Source organism: Mesoplodon mirus (assembly GCF_964341445.2).
Source record: "Mesoplodon mirus genome assembly, chromosome: 4".
NCBI classification, from domain to species: domain Eukaryota; kingdom Metazoa; phylum Chordata; class Mammalia; order Artiodactyla; family Ziphiidae; genus Mesoplodon; species Mesoplodon mirus.
The window spans coordinates 160,827,819-160,853,172 of NC_138979.1; the positions used below are offsets into that span (position 1 = coordinate 160,827,819).

Sequence of the window (25,354 nt, forward strand, 5' to 3'; positions counted from 1 at the left end):
TTCCCTTTTACAAAACCTGCAGGAATTGATGTACTCTTACATTCTGTCTTCAGAATACATCTTCACAGATTTGTTCCTAATTGGATTTTTTGTTAGAATTGAATTAAGTCTATTCACTTAATTTGAGTAGAACTGACATCTTTATAATTTTTCCTCTTTTCATTCAGAACCATGGTAAACCTTTCCATTATTTCAAGTCTAATTTTATTCCACTCGGATATGAGACTGTATAGTTCTGTAGTTTCCTTTATAGAGATTCTGCATATTTCTTATTAGTGTTATTCCTACCTGCTTCATGTTTTTTTGTTGTTGTTGCTATTGTTAATGGAACCTTTTTTTTTTTTTCCATTCAAAAGCGAACCCGTAGAGCGATAGGATCTCTACCACCGCTCTCAGCTGTGAGACTCTATGGTTCCTTGGCTATATAGGAACATTCACTCGCCCCTACATTATCCCAACCGGAAGCAAGATGGCAACCGAGAGTCGCCAAGCAAAGGGCCGCTCTATCTTGCCTTTGTTCTCCTCTCGGTGGCTACTGCGCAGGCGTAATCGCCCCGGTACCGTCCCCACCTTCCCGGTCGCGGGCGCAGCTCGGTAGCGCCGGCGCACTGGCGCGCTCCGTTTACACGCTCCGGGGCCTGTAGGCGCCGCGAGTTCCGGCTGTCGCCGTCGTCGCCGCAGCTCCTGGAGGTCGGTTGCGAAGCGTAACGACGCCGGGACGAGCGCTGCGCCTTCTTCTCCGATATGTACCCGAATTGGGGCCGGTATGGCGGGAGCAGCCACTATCCGCCGCCGCCGGTCCCGCCGCCACCGCCGGTGGCGCTTCCTGAGGCCTCGCCGGGGCCCGGGTACTCGAGCTCGACGACTCCCGCGGCCCCCTCCTCTTCTGGCTTCATGAGCTTCCGCGAGCAGCACCTGGCGCAGCTCCAGCAGCTGCAGCAGATGCACCAGAAGCAAATGCAGTGCGTGCTCCAGCCCCATCACCTTCCTCCGCCCCCCCTGCCACCCCCGCCGGTGATGCCGGGGGGCGGCTACGGGGACTGGCAGACACCGCCGCCGCCGATGCCCCCGCCACCTGGGCCGGCTCTCAGCTATCAGAAGCAGCAGCAGTACAAACACCAGATGCTCCACCACCAACGAGACGGGCCTCCTGGTTTGGTTCCCATGGAGCTGGATTCTCCCCCTGAATCTCCCCCAGTACCGCCGGGGTCTTACATGCCCCCGTCTCAATCTTACATGCCTCCACCTCAGCCACCACCCTCGTACTATCCCCCGGCCTCGTCTCAGCCCTACCTGCCTCCCGCTCAGCCGTCCCCTTCTCAGTCCCCACCTTCCCAGTCCTACCTGGCGCCCACTCCATCTTATTCTTCCTCTTCCTCCTCCTCGCAGTCCTATTTGAGCCATTCCCAGTCCTACTTGCCCTCTTCTCAGGCATCTCCTTCCCGCCCCTCCCAAGGCCATTCTAAATCCCAGCTGCTAGCTCCGCCACCGCCGTCCGCCCCTTCTGGGAATAAGACAACTGTCCAGCAAGAGCCTTTGGAGAGCGGGGCCAAGAACAAGGGTGCTGAACAGCAGCAAGCTGCCCCTGAGCCAGATCCCTCTACGATGACTCCACAGGTAAGAAAACATCTGCTCAAGCTGCGTCTCTCACCTAGAGGGCCCTAAGTGAGCAGGCCTGGGGGCTTTACCCAGTGCTTAGCCTAATTCCAACACACAATAACTGGCTAATTTACACTCCAGAGTATTCCATAAAAGTCAAAGGTCTGACATCCCAGCTTTTTAATTAGCTAAATGTGGATTATTAAAAGAACAGTGAAGATATTTCTAGACACCAGAGTGATGGGGTGGCTCAAGAGTTACTTCTCAGATATATTCCTTGGTTTCCTTTGACCATGCTTCTAGGTTTTGTTGCTGTTGCAAAGGGCTTTTTTGTTGTTCTTGTTTAATTGTAACTTAAACTAAAATTCTATTTTAGAGGTGGCATAAAAAAGAAGCTTCTCAAAGAGCTGACACCTGAAATGCATATGAATCTTATGACCAGTTAGTTGCTTTAAAAGAAAATTAAGGGCCACTGATAGCTGTCAGCTTCCTGAATTAAGAAGTCTCAGCAAATGAAGGATGGAAATCTTGTTCTAATCAGGAACATCCTAATTATGTTTATAGATATATATGCCATACCTAGGGAAGTCTACATATTTGACCTTTTTGGGAATCTGTTGTTCATTTAAGGAGCTGACCCGTACATCCTTTTCTCACATCACTTAAAGATAGTTTTAAGACATGACCAGTTTGCTGCATTGCATTGTTGTTACCATTTACTCCACAGTAGCAGCCTTGGAATTCGGCCAAGTTTTAAAAAAATGGTTGTGACATCTCTTCATTCATGAGAGAGCCATTCTTCTAAACTTCTCTTTCAAGTGATGCTTCCCTGTCAAAGATTGATAGGGTAGCAGTAATATGAATTCCTTTCTTAAGAAAGAAGATAAAATTAAAGTGGAAGAAATAATTTGTTTTGGTTTCTTAAAATAGACACTTTTAGCAATTACTAATCTACCTAGATTCCCTCGTGAAAAAAGAGAATCTTTTAATCTACAAGCTCAGATTTACATATAAAGATTTCCAAAAGACATTATTCTAATTTTACAGTGGTTTGGCATTAGAAATTAAGAAGAGAAACAGGTTGTTTTAAGTAAGCAAGATGTGGTGCTTGGCACATCATCAGGAGAAGACACTTGAGATGCTGGGATAAAACAGTAGAATGAGAGATTCTGTTAGCTTACACCAAATTAGTACTATTCCATCAGGTTATTTCTCCTGATTCCTCCATTATAACAGAGATGGAATTTTTGCCCCCTTTACCACCTCACTCTGAAATTTCCAGTGCCTTTGTTGTCCAGCACTCTCAGAGTTAGTGCAAGCCAAAATATGACATTTATATCCTCATCTCTACTGGACTTTTTCTGGCCTCTTTTAGACAAATGAATTGTTTTTTGGTAGTGGGGGATGGGGGCGGGAATCAGACCGGTCCTTAATATGAATATTTAGCACGAACACTGTTTTTGTTTTTCTGTCTTTGTACCTTTGTCTATAGTGAACTTCTTTTAGTGCTTTGACTATTCAGTGCCTCAAATTCTTTGATGAGAGCCGTAAAGAAAGTGGTGGAAGATGAGATTTGAGAGGTGTGAATGGGCCAGATCAAGAAGGCCCTTGCTGAGCCTCTTTAGGTTTTTTTTACCTCTCTAGAATTCATCCCAACTTCCTCAACCCTCTCTCCCCCCTTACAGTTGTATTGCTTTCGAGGCACATCTCAAATATCAGGGTCTCTGTGAAGCCGTGCTTCAGCTTACCCATGTGGTTTGGCTCTGTTCTTCAAATTGTAAGTCCCTTGCAGACAGAGACTGCCTCACTTACCTTTTTATCCCCTGTAACACCTAGGACAGTGTCTTGCCAACTGTCGGCTCTCCACAAAGTTTTGTTGAATAAGATACAAGAGTTGTCGTGTTCTAGACTTAGGATACTTCGGTTTATTAGGTGGTAAACATTTTCTTCACGCCAGTGCCAATCTGTGACAATTAACCCTTCTTTGTTGATTCATATTTTATTTTTGGAATATTTCATTAAAAATTTTTTTATGGTGAAAGATTTTAAACATGCACAAAAGTAGAGAAAATGGTATGATTCTCCCCATATACCCATCACTCAGATTCAACAGCTGTCAAGATTTTACCATGTATGCTTCGCCTAGGCCTTTACTGTTGTTCTTTATTGTTGTTGTTGTTTTGTTTTGTTTTGTTTTGTTTTTTTGCGGTACGCGGGCCTCTCAGTGTTGTGGCCTCTCCTGTTGCGGAGCACAGGCTCCGGACGCGCAGGCTCAGTGGCCATGGCTCACGGGCCCAGCCGCTCTGCGGCATGTGGGATCTTCCCGGACCGGGGCACGAACCGGCGTCCCCTGCATCGGCAGGCGGACTCTCAACCACTGCGCCACCAGGGAAGCCCCTTTACTGTTGTTCTTGCTGAAATATTTTTAAATGAATCTTAGATCTCACATCATTTCATTCCTACATTCTTAGACATTTTTTTAAAGGACTTTTTCTAAGGTAAACACGTTATAACACCTAACAAAATTAACAGGTTTCTATCATCTAATACCAGATCTGTTCAGATTTCCCCTATTGTCTCATCATACTAATAAAAATTCCTTGATATTATCCATGTTAAAATTCCCCCATGGACTTAAGAAAGTTTTGATGGTTTGTTCAAATTGGGATTCAATATAAACATTTTGGGGCAGAATAATTCTGTTGTGGGGCTGTCTTGTGCATTGTAGGATGTTTAGCAGCATCTCTGGCCTCTACCTGCTAGATGCCAGCAGCAGCCCCCAGTTGTGACAACCAAAAATGTTTCCAGATATTGCCAGATATCCCCTGGGGGGCAAAATCACTCTCACTTGAGAATCCCTGATTTAGGTCAGTCTCTCCTATTCTGCTTCTCTACCCTTGCCGTTGAGCTTGTTGAAAAATCTCTGTTAGTCATCCTGTAGAATGTCCCACGTCCTGGATTTGTCTGCTGTCTCGTTGGTGTCATTTGACTTGTTCCTCTCTCTCCCATTTTTTTTGTAAACTAGGCATTAACTGTGCAGCCTTCTTAGATTTAAGTTCACCTTTCTTTTGGCAAGTGTACTTCGTAACCTAGGTAGTGCTGTGTACTTCATTTGCATCCCATCAGGAGTCACTCAATGCCCCCACTCACTGGTTGTCCCATAGTTAGTGGTGCCAAGATTGATCAAGGGGGGTGACTGGTTTCTCTGCTGTAAAGTTTCCCATCAATCTTGCATCTAATATTTCATGTAGTGGTTCATCCATTGATGGTCTTTGCTTGAGTAAATTGTTTCTTTGTTAGAGGTTACAATATGGTGATTTTTTTTCTGCTGTTTCTTCTATATTTACCATAAGGAATTCTGTAAAGAAAAACTTTCACTCATGAACTAGGGCTGTTTGATTGGACATACAGTTAGCATAGAAAAGACAGGATAAGTGCTTGATATTCTTCCATTTAATTTCTAGTTTTCAGAGTAAAGTGGTGATGTAATGGAATGTGTCTTTTTTGAAGAATTAACTTTTCTGTGTGTTTAAAGGACTGGCTAGTTAAAATGTATACTGGTCTTTTTTTTAATGAACTGTGATTTATTCTTTTATTCTTAAAACTTATTTAGGTAAAGCTGTTGACTTTGATTAGAGTTCTTAGTCACTATTTAATACTTAAATATATATTGAGTAACAGCTGTGTGCCAAGAACTGTGCTTAGTACTGGAGATGAAATGGTGAACAAAATAGACAAGGTACCTGCCCTCATTCACTTGTTCCAATGCGGGGAAAAGACATTTAAAAAGTAATTGAAGACGTGTAAGGTGCTGTGGAATTATAAAATAGAAAATATCACTAGACCATTCCATAAGGATTAGCTTTTTTTTAAGCTCACCATTGTATTCACAGGGCTTTGCTCAGGGTCTAGCACATAGTAGGTGAAGAATAAATATTTTTCAAATGATTGAATATAGCTGGGAGCTCTGACCTAATTGAAGAGATCTCCCTTTGCAAGTAATATTTAAATGAAACCTGAAGAATGGGTAGGAAATAACCAGATAAGAGTTCAAAGAGTTAAGTTCAGTAGGGCTTACTGAAGGTACAAACCAGGCCAGGGAGGACCTATGAAGACTTTATCCTAAGGGCAGTAGGAAGCCATTGAAGGATTTTATATAGGCAAATGTGACAGATTGGCTTTTCTGAAAGTTCACACTGCTTTGGGGAGAGTGGAATCGAAAGGAGCAAGAGTGATTTAGAGAGAATAGTGAATAGAGTGATCCAGGCAAGAGTTAGTAGTGGCTTGGACTTGGATGGTGATGGAGGAGATGGAGAGAAGTGGAAAGACTGGAGAAATATTTTGGTGCCGGAATCCAGTTGGAGGTTGAGTAGTAGTGGAGACGGAAGCATCAAGGACGATTCCTGGGTTTCTGGAATAGGAAACTGGGTGGATGGTGGTTCCATATACTAATAACCTACAGGAGGGGGAAGAACAGGTTTGGGGATGAAGGGAAAATGATGAGTTAAGTTTTAGACTTGTACTGAGTTTAAGATCCTTGAGACATAAGATTCCAAATGGAGATGTCCAGTTAGAAGTTAGATACAGGTCTGGAGTCTAGAAGTGAGATCTGGGAGACATAGACGTGTGAGTCATCAGCATAAAAATGGTATTTGAAGGCACAGAAATAGATGAGGTCTCCTGAGGAGTGTGTGTAGAGTAAGAATAAAGTTTAAAGGACATTGAGCCTAGCCCTGCAGAACCACAGTACCTAAGGGAACCAATGGGAAGAAAGGCCAAATAGGTAGATGGAAAATCAGGACAGTGCAGTGCCACAGAAGTGAAGGGAAGACTGTTTCTAGGAGGAGGGTATAGTCAGCTGTGTTACTGCTGAGAGGTCAAGGAAGATGAAGACTATGAGTTATCTTTTGCATTTACTGACATGTAGATTATTGTTGACCTTGGCAGGAGCAGTTTCATAGTGACTGAAGCCATATTGCATTGATTTGAGGAGTGATGGAAGGTGAGGAAATGGGGATGGTGAGTATAGACAACTCTTTTAAGAAGTTTGACTGAAGGAGAGAGAGAGAATGTGGGCAGGAGCTGGAGGAAGAGGCACAGTAAAGGAGTTTTTTTTTTTTTTTTTTTAAGATGGGACCATAATTCCTGGAATAGAGTGTGAACTTCAAAAATGTTGAAAATAAATATATTTTAAATAAATTTAAAAAATGGAAATTCATTTCATTATTTTACCAAGTCCCCCCTCCCCATCCCACTTGCTTTAGGGTATGACATTGAACATTTAATGTTACAGGCATTTATCCTAATCAACCTGGACAGGAAAGGCAACCTTTCAAAATTAATCTTTAAAACATCACACACATAGACACATGTGTCCATTCATTCATTCATCCATTCATTCATTCATCCTCTCTCTCTCTCTCCCCCTGTCCCTCCTTCTTTATATTTACCTACTTGGAGAATCATTTAGTACCTAGTTCCTTACTGTACTGGTAGCAAGTGGTCAGTAAATACTTGCTGAATTAATTAGCATCTTTTTGGGTAATGGTATTTATGACAAGTACATCCTTACTTTTTAACTCTATTCAGTCTCTTTTTGAATGTGACATTTACTGTGATTTTCCTCTACCTATGAACTAACATCCCATATGAGATGGAGTTGTCTGATATAATGGGACATTCAGAAGAACTGGCTACTATTTCAGCTTCATTAGCAAGTCCAGGCAGGTTTTATTCCTTTTTAAAATAGAGATAAAGCAACCTTCTCTGGGGTCAATGAAGACATTTCTGAATGATTTCATCATTATTCATTTGCAGAGCTTTAAAAATGTGCCAAAGCCTCGTCCTAGGATTGAATTAGATCTGGTTTCTGCTTATTGGGTTCATATTAAATAGAAATTGATCTGCAGTGCATACTGTTAGTAAATCAACAAGTACTTGAGCTCCTAACAAGGTTCTTAACCTTAGACTGGGTCTAAGACAAAGATAGAAAGCACGAGAATAAGGTGGGTATAAATTGATAAGGAATCGAGACCTGAATAATCTTCCTATCCATAGCCACTAGCTTCTAGTTTATGAAAGATAGTTTGCATCTTTGTATCTTTTGGTGATGCTTTCAAAGTAACTTTAAAAAAAGGAAACTTTTAACTTCTACTTGAAAGAGTTTATTAATTTTTTAAAGCTAAAAAATAAGCCTGTTGCTGTTTTCAGTATTTTCATACAATAATGGAAGAAAGTTGAAAATGTTTTAATACCACATAATTGTGGACTATCATGAACAGTGTGTTGGGTTTTTTTCTCTTTTTTTCATGTTGAATAGTAAAAGTAATTATATTTCAGGAACTGATGATTATGTGTATGATAATTAAAAAGAGAAAAACCCAGTCATGACCCAAACTTCAGGATGGAGTTAGTGAGATGGAATTTACTCTTCCCAAGGGATGTAGCAAGTTTCAGGTCATAGAAATTAGTAGCCTAGAAGGGAACTCTTTAGCTGATCAGCAACTATTTATTGACATTCTACTGTGTGTTCCAGCACTATGCATAAGCACCAGACAGGATATGAGAAAAGCATGAAACACCTCTCTCCCAAGACAGTTACATTCTGCGAATGAGAAAACAGATAACAAGACAGTATGTTTCATGAGACAAAGAGTATCATGTATATTTGCATGTGTAAAATTGGAGAGGTTATACAGTAAAATAGTAACAATATAGGAAATCCTGGTTATCCAGAGATAATGAATCTCAGTGAATGCAAGTAAATTGAATCCATTTAACACAAGGACCAAAAGTTTATTGTAAAAAGTAAAAAATTTAATTTGGGACACAATCTTGAAAAATAAAGCTCAAAAATCATAAAGGACAGCTGAGTCTTAGAGTTTATAAAGAATAAAGTGTAGATTAGGTTTCTGTACTATAATTTTTGTGACAAAATTGTGTGACAACATTATATTATCATCATTTATTTCATTTTTGAATATGTTGAAAAAATATTTTAGGGATTTATACATTTTTCCAAGGGCTGTTTTTCAACATTTGATATTCACGTCATTCTCTTTTGCAGTTCCTATTATAAAAATTCTTTTTGGTTGTTAACTGGTAGTACTTCTGCTAGATCCTGCATCTTTATAATTGTAGTAGAAATGTATGCTATTGTTTTTATTTTTGTTTATATGCTGTTGTTAATTATAGAAGTATATAGGGCAGTTCATTAGTGAATATTTTAGTGTTATGACAACTTTTTTTTCCTTATGCCACCTTGTAACCATGGGAAATTATATAGTGAACACTGGGATAATGAAGATCCTGTAGTTATTTCTGAGCGGTGAGATTTTTTTAAATTGATTTTAATTATTGCTTATTTGTAGTTGAGTCTCTTTATTTGAGGTATTTATATTTTATAAAGTTGTCAAGAGCCCTGAATTAGTGAATACTGAACGATTGCTCCTAGGGGAAGTGCAGGGTTAGGTTCCTGTGGGCCTTTGGTCACATTTTCTTCAACCAATCAATACATAACCTTGTTTTATATGTGTTTCTGTTTAAAAACAACTTATTTAATGTATATTGTTGATTCATTAACATTGAACTCACAGCCAACAGCACTATAACACATGCCTGAAAGAAGCTTAGCCAACACAAGTATTTTCTTCTTAAGGCACATCATAGCGTTCTCGCACTTAGGAATACTAGACAGCACTTCAGCACAATGCTTGGGGGCCATTTTAAACAGCAAAATCTTCAACCAAAAAGTACAGAAATGTGAAAAATGTGGCCCTAAATAGACCTTGAAAAGAACACTTATTTACAATATAAGAGCTAAACAAAAAGGCAGAGCATGGCCGTGTTCTGCCTCAGACAGGAACGTGCAAGTCAGATAACTAATTTTTTGCCCATCTACGCATGTCCACAAATCACTGTGAAAGTTCCCTGAGTGTTGATTTCTGAGTTAGAAATAAATTTTAGCAAGTTGGCAAATTCACAGATAAAGAATCCATGAATAATCAGGATAGGCTGTATCTTCTAATTTTTTTTCCACATTAAACTTATTATTGTGGTAATTTTTAGAAAGTGGAAGCACAAAATAAGCTTCCAGAAAATCAAATTACAGTATAACTTGGAAGACAAAGTGAAACTTTTAAAATAAGTAGAAAGCATTCTAAAACACAGTGTATTTTCATTTATGTATATATACCTGGGTATGGCAAGATAAATGATACAGCAGGTGTTTAAAAGAGGGAAGGACACTGCCGAAGAGAAGACAGAGAGAAGAGGTAGGACTATTACGTTCATTAATCACGAGACCCCCATGGATAAAACTGAACCAACTAAAGGCAAGTTAAAAACAATAGCTATGAATACGGAAAAGATTTACTCTGATCTTTTATCAGAAAGACTACTCTCACCTCCAAAAGCATGTTTTTTTAATGAGAATAGAGAAGTATGTTGAATTAATATGTATGGTTTAACTTAAATATATAAATTTGGGGGAGGAATTGAAAGATCGTGTTTATTTATTTGCCTTTCTCAGTTCAGATTTGCCTTTTCTTATGTATAAATACATGAACACAGACACAAATGTAGCTCCCTGTCAAAACCAAGTTGCAGATATACAGGATTGTCGATTAAAATTCTTTTTTTTTAATTTTAAAATTTAACTTTATTTTTTTATACAGCAGGTTCTTATTAGTCATCCATTTTATACACATCAGTGTATACATGTCAATCCCAATCTCCCAATTCATCACACCACCACCACCCCAGCCACTTTCCCCCCTTGGTGTCCATACGTTTGTTCTTTACATCTATGTCTCTGTTTCTGTGCTGCAAACCGGTTCATCTGTACCATTTTTCTAGGTTCCACGTATATGCGTTAATATAGGATATTTGTTTTTCTCTTTCTGACTTAAAAATGGTTTCTGTTGTAGGAACAGCAGCAGTATTGGTATCGACAGCACCTGCTTAGTTTGCAGCAGAGGACAAAAGTGCATTTGCCGGGACACAAAAAAGGTCCTGTTGTAGCAAAGGATGCAGCTGAGCCAGTAAAGGAAGAAGTTACTGTACCTGCCACCAGCCAAGTACCAGAACCCCCTCCATCGGAGGAGCCCCCATTACCGCCCCCTAATGAGGACGTACCACCTCCTCTCCCACCTGAGGAACCCCAGGTAACCATGAAATTAATTACTTGGTATTTATTAAGTTGTTCCATTTTTTTATGATTCATATATATATGTACCTTTGTTATAAATGGATATATATTTTCATGTGTTTTCTTTTTAAGTGCATGTAAAATTTCATTTGTGGAATAGTCAGATGTGTGCCATATCAGGTTTAGAAAAGGCATTTTTTCGTCGTTTAAGTGAGCGTGAAGAATTAGACACTTCTGAATTGAGTGTCTCTAAGCACTAAAGGGATGCAAGGGTGGGTGTTTTCATATTGGCAGCACAGGGCAATAATTAAGAGATTCAGCTTTTATTGTCAAACTGCCCGGGCTGTAGTCCAGGCATTGCTACTTGCTGGTGGTGACTCTGAGCAAGTTAGTTAACCATTCTGTGCTTCAATTTCCTCATCTACAAAATGGGCATATTCAAATAGTAGCTTTCTTATTGAGCTATTAAAGCATTAAATGTGATAATCCTTGTCGCTTAGCGTACTGACTGGCACATGGAAAGTTCTCACATTGGTCCAAAGGTCATTGTTCTCCCAAGAGCCTTATGTGGAAACATTAATGAAACATGATGATTACACTGTAGTCAGCTGGTGAAAAGTGACTAAGGTGAAAAAGAGAGTTCTCATATAGTGAAAAGGATAGTAACTGTGGATTGATTTTCTGCTGGGGAAATGGTTATCCTATTTAGGAACAGTGAGGTGATTATTCTCGTAAAGACCGTGGGATTTATAAATTCCTTTGCATTAGTATCCATGGTCACAGTATAGATAGAGAACTAGGTATTTTATCTAAAGATAGAATAGCTTTTCTCAGAGTTGCAGGGATTCTGGACTTTATAACACAATACTGTTACAACACAGTACTTTATAAAATATTCAGGTCTCTTATTAATTTGGTTGCTGTTTATGACCTAGAAAAACACTGTACCCTCTCTTTTATCTTTAGTCTGAGGACCCGGAAGAAGACGCCAGGTTAAAACAGTTGCAGGCTGCAGCAGCGCACTGGCAGCAGCACCAGCAGCATCGAGTTGGCTTCCAGTATCAGGGGATAATGCAGAAGCACACTCAGTTGCAGCAGATCCTACAACAGTACCAGCAGATCATACAGCATCCACCACACATACAGGTGAGCGCTTCCTCCGCTGCCACACGGGAAGTTGCCCCAGGATGTTAAAGGGATTGGTTTCTCATGAAAGAGATTTAAGTACGAAGAAGGAAAGGTATCAGGTGTTTCCCCTGGAGTGCCCAAGTAGTGATTTGTCCCATTACTTGGGGCTTGGGAAATGTGGTATTGTGAAAACGCTCTTGGGGAAGGGCAGGTATAGTGGAATCTTCTGATCATGTTAACCCAGGCAGATGTTAGGGTACTGTTGCTAAGGGACTTAAGAACCAGGGCTTCTTACAGACTCAACAGACATAGAAACGAACTTATGGTTATCAAAGGGGAAAGCAGGGGGAGGGATAAACTAGGAGTTTGGGGTTAACAGATACACACTACTATATATATAATAGATAAACAACAAGGACTTAACTGTATAGCACAGGGAGCTATATTCACTCTCTTGTAATAACCTATAATGGAAAAGAATCTGAAAAAGGATGTGTGTGTGTGTATATATATATATATTTTTCTTTTTTTGCTGTACACCTGAAACTAACACAATATTGTAAATCAACTATACTTCAATTAAAAAAAAAAAAAAAGGAATTCCCTGGTGGTCCAGTGGTTAGGACTCTGTGTTTTCACGTCCGAGGGCGTGGGGTTCAATCCTTGGTCGGGGAACTAAGGTCCTGTAAGCTGCGCAGAGTGGCCAAAAAAAAGAAGAAGAAGAACCAGGGCTTCTTATGTCGCTTCAAGTTAACCTGTGATTTTGCCTGAAAAGCACTGCAGTAACAAGCAGAAATCCACCAGCAATATCAAAGCAACCACCACAAAAAACCTAAGCAAATGCACCACAAAAGATGAAGTGACTTAGATACTTGTTTGTCTTGTATCTGTGAGGTATAAACTTAGGCCTATATGTCTATAACAGATCATTTTCAATAGTAATATTTAAAATGACCCATAGTAGTAATAAAAACTTGAAAAATACTTATTGCTGAGATAGGTATTTGCTTTAGTGTTTGGTAGATTTTTTTCCAACTCAGTGATAACATATAAATAAGTCAAAGGGATAAAGGCGAATGATCATCATGGAAAGGATTTAACAAGCTTATCCTTAGCCTCCCAAAGCCTTGTGTTCTAATTTCCTAAGGCTGCAAATGCCCTTGATTCATTCATATTTTAACTTATGATTAATTTTCTTATACGAATGTCTTGAAATAATTTTTATCCCTTTATTTGTAGACGATGTCTGTAGATTTGCAGATGCGGCATTATGAGATGCAGCAGCAGCAGTTTCAACATCTCTACCAAGAATGGGAGCGAGAGTTTCAGCTGTGGGAGGAACAGCTTCATTCCTATCCTCATAAAGATCAGCTTCAGGAGTATGAGAAGCAGTGGAAAACATGGCAGGGACATATGAAAGCCACTCAGACCTATCTCCAGGAGAAAGTCAATTCATTTCAGAACATGAAGAACCAGTATATGGGGAACATGTCCATGCCGCCACCTTTTGTCCCATATTCTCAGATGCCTCCACCTCTACCAACAATGCCTCCTCCGGTATTGCCTCCATCATTGCCACCACCAGTGATGCCCCCTGCCCTGCCTGCTTCAGTGCCACCACCTGGCATGCCCCCACCTGTGATGCCACCTTCTCTACCAACCTCTGTGCCCCCACCTGTGATGCCTCCATCTCTCTCTGCTGCAGGGCCACCACCAGTTCTACCCCCGCCTTCCCTCTCCTCTGCAGGGCCGCCACCAGTTCTTCCCCCACCGTCTCTCTCTTCAACAGCACCTCCACCTGTTATGCCCCTCCCACCATTATCTTCAGCCACACCTCCTCCAGGAATACCTCCCCCTGGAGTTCCACAAGGGATACCTCCTCAGTTAACAACAGCCCCAGTTCCACCAGCCTCCAGTTCTCAGAACTCCCAAGTTCCAGAGAAACCTAGACCAGCACTGCTTCCCACTCCTGTGTCCTTTGGTTCAGCCCCACCCTCAACTTACCATCCTCCATTGCAATCAGCCATTGGCCCATCTGAACAAGTGAATTCTAAAGCTCCACTGAGCAAGTCTGCTCTGCCGTACAGTTCATTCTCATCTGAGCAAGGACTTGGGGAGTCTTCAGCTGCTCCATCTCAGCCAATCACTTCAGTCAAGGACATGCCAGGGAGGTCAGGTGGATTGCTTCCAGATCCTCCTAGAAGCAGTTACTTGGAAGGTCCAAGAGGCCCAAGGTAGGTCTGCCTTTCTTTTGGGAGCGGGTGGGGAGTGGGGGTGTGGTGGTTTTGCTGCTTTGCTGATACAGACTGGGTAGGCTTTTACGTTCTCTTTGTACTTCTATATACATTCCTGGTTTACAGTTAATAATGTTAGTGTTGTTCACTTATTAGACATGATGTAATGAAATCTAGAAATGGCAACATGCCCCCCTTTCTTTGATGTCATTGCTTTTATCCTGTATGTAGCGATTTTAGTCCAGGATGAATGTAGTGGTTTAGAGTAATGCTTATCAATTCCTTAGTGACTGTTAGTTTCAAAAGCAATTTTTATTAAATTTATTGATCTTTTTTGCTTTTTGTTTATGTAACAAATAACTGGATTGGTAACTTTCTGTGACATGATATGCCAGCTGTTGGAGATAAAAATGAATAAGCATCTAGTGAAATAAGGTAATGGAATTTAGTGTAAGGGTAAATAGGACTTTTATCCATTTGTTCAGCAAATATTTATTAATATTTGTGCTTCCAGCAGTGAATGTAACATAACAGACACAATCCCTGCCCCCATGGAACTTTTATCCTTTATATTTTCCTCAGTTTAGGAGATGTTTTTGTTTGAACCACATTTTTATTTAGAAAAGCACACAAAACATTTACTAGTAGTTTCTAAATTTTTTCTTTTACCTTTTAAAAGGTGTTAAATTTATTTTTCCAAGTTTGTAAAAGTATTTTTTCCCCAAGTTGGCCTAAATGATAATTTTCTTATAGAAAAACATTTTCAATCAGATTTTTTTCCAGTTGGAAATTGTACTGGAAATACTCCTTATACAAAATTTAGACAGGACAGGAAAGTATTGAAAAAATGTAAAAGTCACCTAATTCTACTATCTGGAGGTAATAATTTTTAAAACATATGTCATAAAAAATTGAAGCATACTAAGTGTATTAGTTTGTAACTTGTGTAACTTGGTTTTTCCACTTGTCAGCATTGGTTAGTTTTCCATCTCAGTGTTGATGGATCTACATCATCATTTTAAATTTAAACCTAATTTCAATATTTGAAAACAAAATATATTTTTTATTCTCCAAGTTTATATTCAGAAAACAGAACTCCATCCAAAAATGAAAGCTAATTAAAGGCAATTAACGTGAATTCCACCGAGTACCAGAAGCCTTGTCAGAAGCTTTACATACATTATCCCATGGAGTCTTCTCGACAGCCTGTGAACTTGGCAGTTTCATACCCTACATTTACCCTTTACAAACTGGGGCTGAGAGGATTGAGTAACTTGCTCAGGATCATGTAGGTGGGAGAGTAGAGCCTAAGTCCACATAGTGGGAGCTGAATCCAGAGGGTCCCCAGAGCAAGAGCACTAGTTAAGCACTGTGTTTAATGCCGTGATTCAGTGATGTTCATCCTGTCAGTGATTACAAGTGCATTTGTAGTACTGATTTATTTGGCATGTGTTTCATCTTGATTTGAATTCCTCCTTATCTCCTGGATTGAGCATTACCTTTTAGATATGGTAACTGATTTGCTATATGAGAAGTATGTTCTTATAACCTCATAAAACACAGATTTCCTGCTCCCTTTTTTTCTGTCATAATACTGTTTTCTCTCTTTTGCCTACCAAATCTTGACTTTGTAAATTTAGGACCTACTTTAACTTTTTTTCTTTTGCCTCAGGGGACAGTTAATAATTTCAGTGCTAGGAGGACTTAGCAGTTACCTAGTGCAACTTTCCCTCTATATAGCAACTCACCTTTGTGTTGCATTTTGTCATCCTAGGTCTTGCACATATTATCTCATTTATTCCTCTCAGTGATCTCATGAAGTAAATGGATAAAGGGAGCAGAGATTTGGAGAGGTTATAAATAAATTGCCCCAGATGACACGGCAAATAAATGGTTGAGATGGGGTTAGAATCCAGGGCCTTCTGACACACTCTTAAGTCCACTGTGCTTCCTGTGGCAAGCAGCTGATGAGCTCTGCTTGAGCGTTGGCACTGTGATAAGGAACACTGCCCTACGAGGTGCTGACAGTTTTACAGAAATTGTGTTTCTTGCATTGAACATAAATGTGTTGCCTTGACTTCTGCCTGTTGATTGTAGATCTGCCTGTGTGGTGCAACACATAATGATTTATCCTGTCCCTCTTCTAAAGTGTATTCCTGCCGTTGTTTAAAGACCATCCTCTTGTCTCCCTCCACCCACCTTAACCATTCTGCTGTGCCATCACATAAACTGAAGTTCTGTGCATAATAACATTGGTGCTAGCTTTCTCCTGCTATATTGTTCACTGTCCTTTTTAAAAAAAAATTATTGATTATTTGGCCGCGCTGGGTCTTAGTTGCAGCACTCAGGATCTTCACTGTGGCATACGGGATCTTTTTAGTTGTGGCATGTGGTATCTAGCTCTCTGACCAGGGATCGAACCTGGGTCCCCTGCATTGGGAGCGTGGAGTTTTAACTGCTGGACCACCAGGGAAGTCTCTGTTCACTGTCCTTTGAAGGGCCTTTGGTTTGTCAGTCTCCTTCAGAATGAACACTTACTTCAGATGGAGAAGACCATAGGCCTATTACTAACTTTGTTATAAAAATGTACTTATATAGCTGAACAAATTGCTTTTTTTGGGGGGGGGGGGTCAGTACTCTCACAGTGTTGACTCATGTTGAGCTTACATCAATTTGGCCAGCCAGGTCTTTTTCACCTTACTGTTATTAAGCCAGTTCTCTGTCACCCTGAACTTGTACAGTTTTTTGTCTTGTGTGTTTTTTTTTTTTTTCTAAGACTTTACATTTCATCTGGTTAGGTGGAACTGCATTCTAGTCTGCTGAATCTTCATGAATGGAGATTACACTGTTTTTAGATATGAGATATCCCTTCCTGGCTTTTTCCACCTGCAGCTTTGATAAGGATGGCATATTTTGTCCTTGAATTGTATCCTGCTCACATTTCTACCTTGTTGTTTTTTTTTTTCCTACTTTGTTTTAAAAACCTTTCCCCGATCTAGCTGTGTCATTGCCATTTCTATTACCCTTCTACTTCTATTGTTCACTTAGCCCATGTAAAGTCTAGTTTGTGACTGTTGCCCAGGCATGGTTTGTTTTTTTTTTTTAACCTTGTTACGTGAGGGAAAAAAAGATCAGTGGGAAGCCGGTAAGTGAGTAAAAGAGACTGAGGTAAGAATAATCCACACTATTAAGAAAACTTGTGAATTTCCTTTATTAGTTGAATTCAGAGTTTGCTATATATATAACATACGGTAAGCCACTCTAGTTTGTGTGTGTGTGTGTGTGTGTGTGTGTGTGTGTGTGTGTGTGTGTGTGTGTTGTTTCTTAAACAAACCTGGGTAGAAAAACAAGAACTGAGAACACAGTTAACTGATTTACCAATTATGCACTGTTAAATAAAGTACTGGAAATTACTTTGAGTTTTTGAAAAATCCAGATTTAGGCTGCTTTCTAAAAACTGAAGGTTCACAAAAAGTCAAGTGACATAAATGCATCATATGTAAATAGCATACCACATTGTTGAGCATCTGGGGCAGCTTTTTGAAACTGTTTATATGTGTAGGTATCATTGGATTCATCAAGTCTTGTAGAAGACTACCACAGCTCCAGTAAACTGTCATGTTAGTGGATGTTGGTTTCCAAGAATCTTTTATTTTCAATAATAAAACTTATCGAAGAGGAACATACAGAGATGTGCACAATCATAAGTGTACAGCTTAGTAAATTTTCACAGATACACCTCTGTTATCGCGACTCAGATTAAGAAATAGAAATTAACAGTGTCTGAGAAGTCCCACTCATGCCGCTCCCCATTTTTCCTCATCCCAAAGATGACCACTATTCCAACTTTTTACACGATAGATTAGTTTTGCCTATTTTTGAACTTTATATAAATGGACTCATGCTGTACGTACTCTTGAGTCTGGCTTCTTTCACTTGACATTATATTATTGTGAGATTTATCCATGTTGTGTGTAGCTGTAGTTTGTTTCATTCTCATTTTTTTTTTGCCAAAAATAAAATAAATTTATTAAAAAAAGAAAAGACATAGGCAATTCACAGAAGAGGCAATAGAAATAGTCAATAGACACTTGAAATATATTTAACCTAATTTATAGTAAGTCAATCATTTAAATGTCTATTAAACCAATAAAAAAATACCATTTTCACATATGAAATTGGCAAAAATGAAAATATAATTTTAAAAAATAGACCATAAAAGTGAATCCATTTCCAAATCTGAATATAAAGAAATTTCAATGAAATACATGAACAATTAAGGATATTAACCCTTTCTTGGTCATGTATGTCTTCCCTGTTTTTTCTTTCTTTTTTTTTTTTTTTTTACATCTTTATTGGAGTATAATTGCTTAACAATGGTGTGTTAGTTTCTGCTTTATAACAAAATGAATCAGTTATACATATACATATATTCCCATATCCCCTCCCTCTTGGGTCTCCCTCCCACCCTCCCTATCCCACCCCTCCAAGCGGTGACAAAGCACCGAGCTGATCTCCCCGTGCCACGCGGCTGACTCCCACCAGCTATCCACCCCAAGCCCGGTAGTGTATATACGTCCATGCCCCCCCCACCCCGCCACAGCCCACCCTTCCCCCTCCCCATATCCTCAAGTCCATTCTCTAAGTAGGTCTGTGTCTTTATTCCTGTCTTACCGCCATGTTCTTCAGGACATTTTTTTTCTTAAATTCCATGTATATGTGTCAGCATACAGTATTTGTCTTTCTCTTTCTGACTTACTTCACTCTGTATGACAGACTCTAGGTCCATCCACCTCATTACAAATAGCTCAATTTCGTTTCTTTTTATGGCTGAGTAATATTCCATTGTATATATGTGCCACATCTTCTTTATCCATTCATCCAATGATGGACACTTAGGTTGTTTCCATCTCCGGGCTATTGTAAATAGGGCTGCTATGAACATTTTGGTACATGACTCTTTTTGAATTATGGTTTTCTCAGTAGTGGGATTGCTGGGTCATATGGTAGTTCTATTTGTAGTTTTTTAAGGAACCTCCATACCGTTCTCCATAGTGGCTGTACCAATTCACATTCCCACCGGCAGTGCTAGAGTGTTCCCTTTTTTCCACACCCTCTCCAGCATTTACTGTTTCTAGATTTTTTGATGATGGCCATTCTGACTGGTGTGAGATGATATCTCATTGTAGTTTTTTTTTTTTTTTTTTGTGGTACGCGGGCCTCTCACTGTTGTGGCCTCTCCCGTTGCGGAGCACAGGCTCCAGATGCACAGGCTCAGCGGCCATGGCTCACGGACCCAGCCGCTCCGCGGCATGTGGGATCTTCCCGGACCGGGGCACGAACCTGTGTCCCCTGCATTGGCAGGAGAACTCTCAACCACTGCGCCACCAGGGAAGCCCTCATTGTAGTTTTGATTTGCATTTCTCTAATGATTAAAGATGTTGAGCATCCTTTCATGTGTTTGTTGGCAGTCTGTATATCTTCTGTGGAGAAATGTCTGTTTAGGTCTTCTGCCCATTTTTGGATTGGGTTGTTTGTTTTTTTGTTATTGAGCTGCATGAGCTGCTTATAAATTTCGGAGATTAATCCTTTGTCAGCTGCTTCATTTACAAATATTTTCTCCCATTCTAAGGGTTGTCTTTTGGTCTTGTTTATGGTTTCCTTTGCTGTGCAAAAGCTTTTAAGTTTCATTAGGTCCCATGTCTTTATTTTTGTCTTTATTTCCATTTCCCTAGGAGGTGGGTCAAAAAGGATCTTGCTGTGATTTATGTCATAGAGTGTTCTGCCTATGTTTTCCTCTAAGAGTTTGATAGTGTCTGGCCTTACATTTAGGTCTTTAATCCATTTTGAGCTTATTTTTGTGTATGGTGTTAGGGAGTGATCTAATCTCATACTTTTACATGTCCCTGTCCAGTTTTCCCAGCACCAGTTATTGAAGAGACTGTCCTTTCTCCACTGTACATTCCTGCCTCCTTTATCAAAGATAAGGTGACCATATGTGTGTGGGTTTATCTCTGGGCTTTCTATCCTGTTCCATTGATCTGTATTTCTGTTTTTGTGCCAGTACCATACTGTCTTCATTACTGTAGCTTTGTAGTATAGTCTGAAGTCAGGGAGCCTGATTCCTCCAGCTCCATTTTTCGTTCTCAAGATTGCTTTGGCTATTCGGGGTCTTTTGTGTTTCCATACAAATTGTGAAATTTTTTGTTCTAGTTCTGTGAAAAATGCCAGTGGTAGTTTGATAGGGATTGCATTGAATCTGTAGATTGCTTTGGGTAGTAGTCATTTTCACAGTGTTGATTCTTCCAATCCAAGAACGTGGTATATCTCTCCATCTATTTGTATCATCTTTAATTTCATTCATCAGTGTCTTATAATTTTCTGCATACAGGTCTTTTGTCTCCTTAGGTAGGTTTATTCCTAGATATTTTATTCTTTTTGTTGCAATGGTGAATGGGAGTGTTTTCTTGATTTCACTTTCAGATTTTTCATCATTAGTATATAGGAATGCCAGAGATTTCTGTGCATTAATTTTGTATCCTGCCACTTGACCAAATTCATTGATTAGCTCTAGTAGTTTTCTGGTGGCATCTTTAGGATTCTCTATGTATAGTATCATGTCATCTGCAAACAGTGACAGCTTTACTTCTTCTTTTCTGATTTGGATTCCTTTTATTTCGTTTTCTTCTCTGATTGCTGTGGCTAAAACTTCCAAAACTCTGTTGAATAAGAGTGGTGAGAGTGGGCAGCCTTGTCTTGTTCCTGATCTTAGTGGAAACGCTTTCAGTTTTTCACCATTGAGGACTATGGTGGCTGTGGGTTTGTCATATATGGCCTTTATTATGTTGAGGAAAGTTCCCTCTATGCCTACTTTCTGCAGAGTTTTTATCATAAATGGGTGTTGAATTTTGTCGAAAGCTTTCTCTGCATCTATTGAGATGATCATATGGTTTTTCTCCTTCAATTTGTTAATATGGTGTATCACGTTGATTGATTTGTGTATATTGAAGAATCCTTGCATTCCTGGAATAAACCCCACTTGATCATGGTGTATGATCCTTTTAATGTGCTGTTGGATTCTGTTTGCTAGTATTTTGTTGAGGATTTTTGCATCTATGTTCATCAGTGATATTGGCCTGTAGTTTTCTTTCTTTGTGACATCCTTGTCTGGTTTTGGTATCAAGGTGATGGTGGCCTCGTAGAATGAGTTTGGGAGTGTTCCTCCCTCTGCTATATTTTGGAAGAGTTTGAGAAGGATAAGTGTTAGCTCTTCTCTAAATGCTTGATAGAATTCGCCTGTGAAGCCATCTGGTCCTGGGCTTTTGTTTGTTGGAAGATTTTTTATCACAGTTTCAATTTCAGTGCTTGTGATTGGTCTGTTCATATTTTCTATTTCTTCCTGATTCAGTCTTGGCAGGTTGTACATTTCTAAGAATTTGTCCGTTTCTTCCAGGTTGTCCATTTTATTGGCATAGAGTTGCTTGTAGTAATCTCTCAATATCTTTTGTATTTCTGCAGTGTCAGTTGTTACTTCTCCATTTTCATTTCTAATTCTATTGATTTGAGTCTTCTCCCTTTTTTCTTGGTGAGTCTGGCTAATGGTTTATCAATATTGTTTATCTTCTCAAAGAACCAGCTTTTAGTTTTATTGATCTTTGCTATCGTTTCCTTCATTCCTTTTTCATTTATTTCTGATCTGATTTTTATGATTTCTTTCCTTCTGCTAACTTTGGGATGTTTTTGTTCTTCTTTCTCTAATTGCTTTAGGTGCAAGGTTAGGTTGTTTATTCGAGATGTTTCCTGTTTCTTAAGGTGGGATTGTATTGCTATAAACTTCCCTCTTAGAACTGCTTTTGCTGCATCCCATAGGTTTTGGGTCGTTGTGTCTCCATTGTCATTTGTTTCCAGGTATTTTTAAATTTCCTCTTTGATTTCTTCAGTGATCACTTCGTTATTAAGTAGTGTATTGTTTAGCCTCCATGTGTTTGTATTTTTTACAGATCTTTTCCTGTAATTGATGTCTAGTCTCATAGCATTGTGGTCGGAAAAGATACTTGATACAATTTCAATTTTCTTAAATTTACCAAGGCTTGATTTGTGACCCAAGATATCTATCCTGGAGAATGTTCCATGAGCACTTGAGAAAAATGTGTATTCTGTTGTTTTTGGATGGAATGTCCTACAAATATCAATTAAGTCCATCTTGTTTAATGTATCATTTAAAGCTTGTGTTTCCTTATTTATTTTCATTTTGGATGATCTGTCCATTGGTGAAAGTGGGGTGTTAAAGTCCCCTACTATGAGTGTGTTACTGTCTATTTCCCCTTTTATGACTGTTAGTATTTGCCTTATGTATTGAGGTGCTCCTATGTTGGGTGCATAAATATTTACAATTGTTATATCTTTTTCTTGGATAGATCCCTTGATCATTATGTAGTGTCCTTCTTTGTCTCTTCTAGTAGTCTTTATTTTAAAGTCTATTTTGTCTGACATGAGAATTGCTACTCCAGCTTTCTTTTGGTTTCCATTTGCATGGAATATCTTTTTCCATCCCCTTACTTTATCTGTGTCTTTTGGTGGGAGCATTTAGTCCATTTACATTTAAGGTAATTATCGATATGTATGTTCCTATTCCCATTTTCTTAATTGTTTTGGGTTCATTATTGTAGGTCTTTTACTTCTGTTGTGTTTCTTGCCTAGAGAAGTTCCTTTAGCATTTGTTGTAAAGCTGGTTTGGTGGTGCTGAACTCTCTCAGCTTTTGCTTGTCTGTAAACGTTTTAATTTCTCCATCAAATCTGAATGAGATCCTTGCTGGGTAGAGTAATCTTGGTTGCAGGTTTTTCTCCTTCATCACTTTAAGTATGTCCTGCCAGTCCCTTCTGGCTTGCAGAGTTTCTGCTGAAAGATCAGCTGTTAACCTTATGGGGATTCCCTTGTGTGTTATTTATTGTTTTTCCCTTGCTGCTTTTAATATGTTTTCTTTGTATTTAATTTTTGACAGTTTGATTAATATGTGTCTTGGCGTATTTCTCCTTGGATTTATCCTGTATGGAACTCTCTGTTCCTCCTGGACTTGACTGACTATTTCCTTTCCCATATTAGGGAAGTTTTCAACTATAATCTCTTGAAATATTTTCTCAGTCCCTTTCTTTTTCTCTTCTTCTTCTGGAACCCCTATAATTTGAATGTTGGTGCATTTAATGTTGTCCTAGAGGTCTCTGAGACTGTCCTCAGTTCTTTTCATTCTTTTTTCTTTCTTCTGCTCTGCAGTAGTTATTTCCACTATTTTATCTTCCACATCACTTATCCGTTCTTCTGCCTCAGTTATTCTGCTATTGATCCCATCTAGAGTATTTTTCATTTCATTTATTGTGTTTTTAATTGATGCTTGATTCATCTTTAGTTCTTCTAGGTCCTTGTTAACTGTTTCTTGCATTTTGTCTATTCTATTTCCAAGATTTTGGATCGTCTTTACTATCATTATTCTGAATTCTTTTTCAGGTAGACTGCTTATTTCCTCTTCATTTGTTAGGTCTGGTGGGTTTTTATCTTGCTCCTTCACCTGCTGTGTGTTTTTCTGTCTTCTCATTTTGCTTATGTTACTGTGTTTGGGGTCTCCTTTTTGCAGGCTGCAGGTTCGTAGTTCCCATTGTTTTTGGTGTCTGTCCCCAGTGGCTAAGGTTGGTGCAGTAGGTTGTGTAGGCTTCCTGGTGGAGGTGACTAGTGCCTGTGTTCTGGTGGATGAGGCTGGATCTTGTCTTACTGGTGGGCAGGTCCACGTCTGGTGGTGTGTTTTGGGGTGTCTGTGGACGTTTTATGATTTTAGGCAGCCTCTCCACTAATGGGTGGCGTTGTGTTCCTGTCTTGCTAGTTATTTGGCATAGGGTGTCCAGCACTGTAGCTTGCTGGTCGTTGAGTGAAACTGGGTGCTGGTGTTGAGATGGAGATCTCTGGAAGATTTTCGCCGTTTGATATTATGTGGAGCTGAGAGGTCTCTTGTGGACCAGTGTCCTGAAGTTGGCTCTCCCACCTCAGAGGCACAGCACTGACTCCTGGCTCCTCAATTTGGGCTTATTCGTTGTCTCTTCATGTATTCCACAGATGCAGGGTACATCAAGTTGATTGTGGAGCTTTAATCCGCTGCTTCTGAGGCTGCTGGGAGAGATTTCCCTTTCTCTTTGTTCTCACAGCTCCCGGGTCTCAGCTTTGGATTTGGCCCCTCCTCTGTGTGTAGGTCGCCGGAGGGCGTCTGTTCTTCACTCAGACAGGACAGGGTTAAAGGAGCAGCCGCTGTGGGGAGTCTGGCTCACTCAGGCCGGGGGGGAGGGAGGGGCACGGAGTGCGGGGGCGAGCCTGCAGCGGCCGAGGCCAGCGTGACATTGCGCCAGCCCGAGGCGCGCCGTGCGTTCTCCCAGGGAAGCCGTCTGTGGATCCCGGGACCCCGGCAGTGACGGGCTGCACAAGTTCCCTGGAAGGGGGGCGTGGACAGTGACCTGCGCTCGCACACAGGCCTCGTGGCGGCGTTAGCAGCCCCAGCGTCCCACGCCCGTCTCTGTGGTCCGCGCTTTCAGCCGTGGTTCGCGCCCGTCTCTGGAGCTCCCTTCAGCAGCGCTCTTAATCCCCTCTCCTCGCGCACCAGGAAACAAAGAGGGAAGAAAAAGTCTCTTGCCTCTTCGGCAGGTCCAGACCTTTTCCCGGACTCCCTCCCGTCTAGCTGTGGCGCATTAGCCCCTTCAGGATGTGTTCATGCTGCCAGCCCCAGTCCTCTCCCTGCACTCCGACTGGAGCCCGAGCCTCAGCTCCCAGCGCCGCCCGCCCCGGCGGGCGAGCAGACAAGCCTCTCGGGCTGGTGAGTGCCGGTTGGCACCGATCCTCTGTGCGGCAGTCTCTCCACTTTGCCCTACCCAGGTACGTGGGGAGTTTCTTGCCTTTTGGTAGGTCTGAGGTTTTCTGCCAGCGTTCAGTAGGTGTTCTGTAGGAGTTGTTCCACGTGTAGCTGTATTTCTGGTGTATCTGTGGGGAGGAAGGTGATCTCCGCTCATTCTCATTTCTTTACAGTATTTTATTGTATGAATATATCACAATTTGTTTATCCATTCTAATATTGATGGTCATTTAAGTTTTTGGTGGTTATTATGAAAAACACTGCTTTGTGTCTTTGGTGCTGTATATGTCCCTTTGGGTGTGTGTGTGTGTGTGTGTGTGTGTGTGTGTGTGTGTGTGTGTGTGTGTGTGTGTGTGTGT

General features: G+C 40.4%; 1 protein-coding gene across 5 annotated transcripts in view; it reads left to right on the forward strand.

Moving 5' to 3' along the window:
• Nucleotides 1-566: 566 nt before the first annotated feature.
• The window catches only part of YLPM1 (YLP motif containing 1), a 75,244-nt gene continuing 50,456 nt past the window's right edge, over nucleotides 567-25,354 (forward strand). For all 5 annotated transcript variants that reach the window (XR_014293868.1, XM_082618661.1, XM_082618662.1 and 2 more), the window contains exons 1-4: nucleotides 567-1,617; nucleotides 10,527-10,763; nucleotides 11,714-11,893; nucleotides 13,115-14,109. Coding sequence is in view for 4 of the 5 variants with exons in the window: in XM_082618661.1 (XP_082474787.1) it covers nucleotides 745-1,617; nucleotides 10,527-10,763; nucleotides 11,714-11,893; nucleotides 13,115-14,109 (2,285 nt within the window). In the remaining variant the exon portion in view is untranslated. The remainder of the gene's footprint in view (nucleotides 1,618-10,526; nucleotides 10,764-11,713; nucleotides 11,894-13,114; nucleotides 14,110-25,354) is intronic.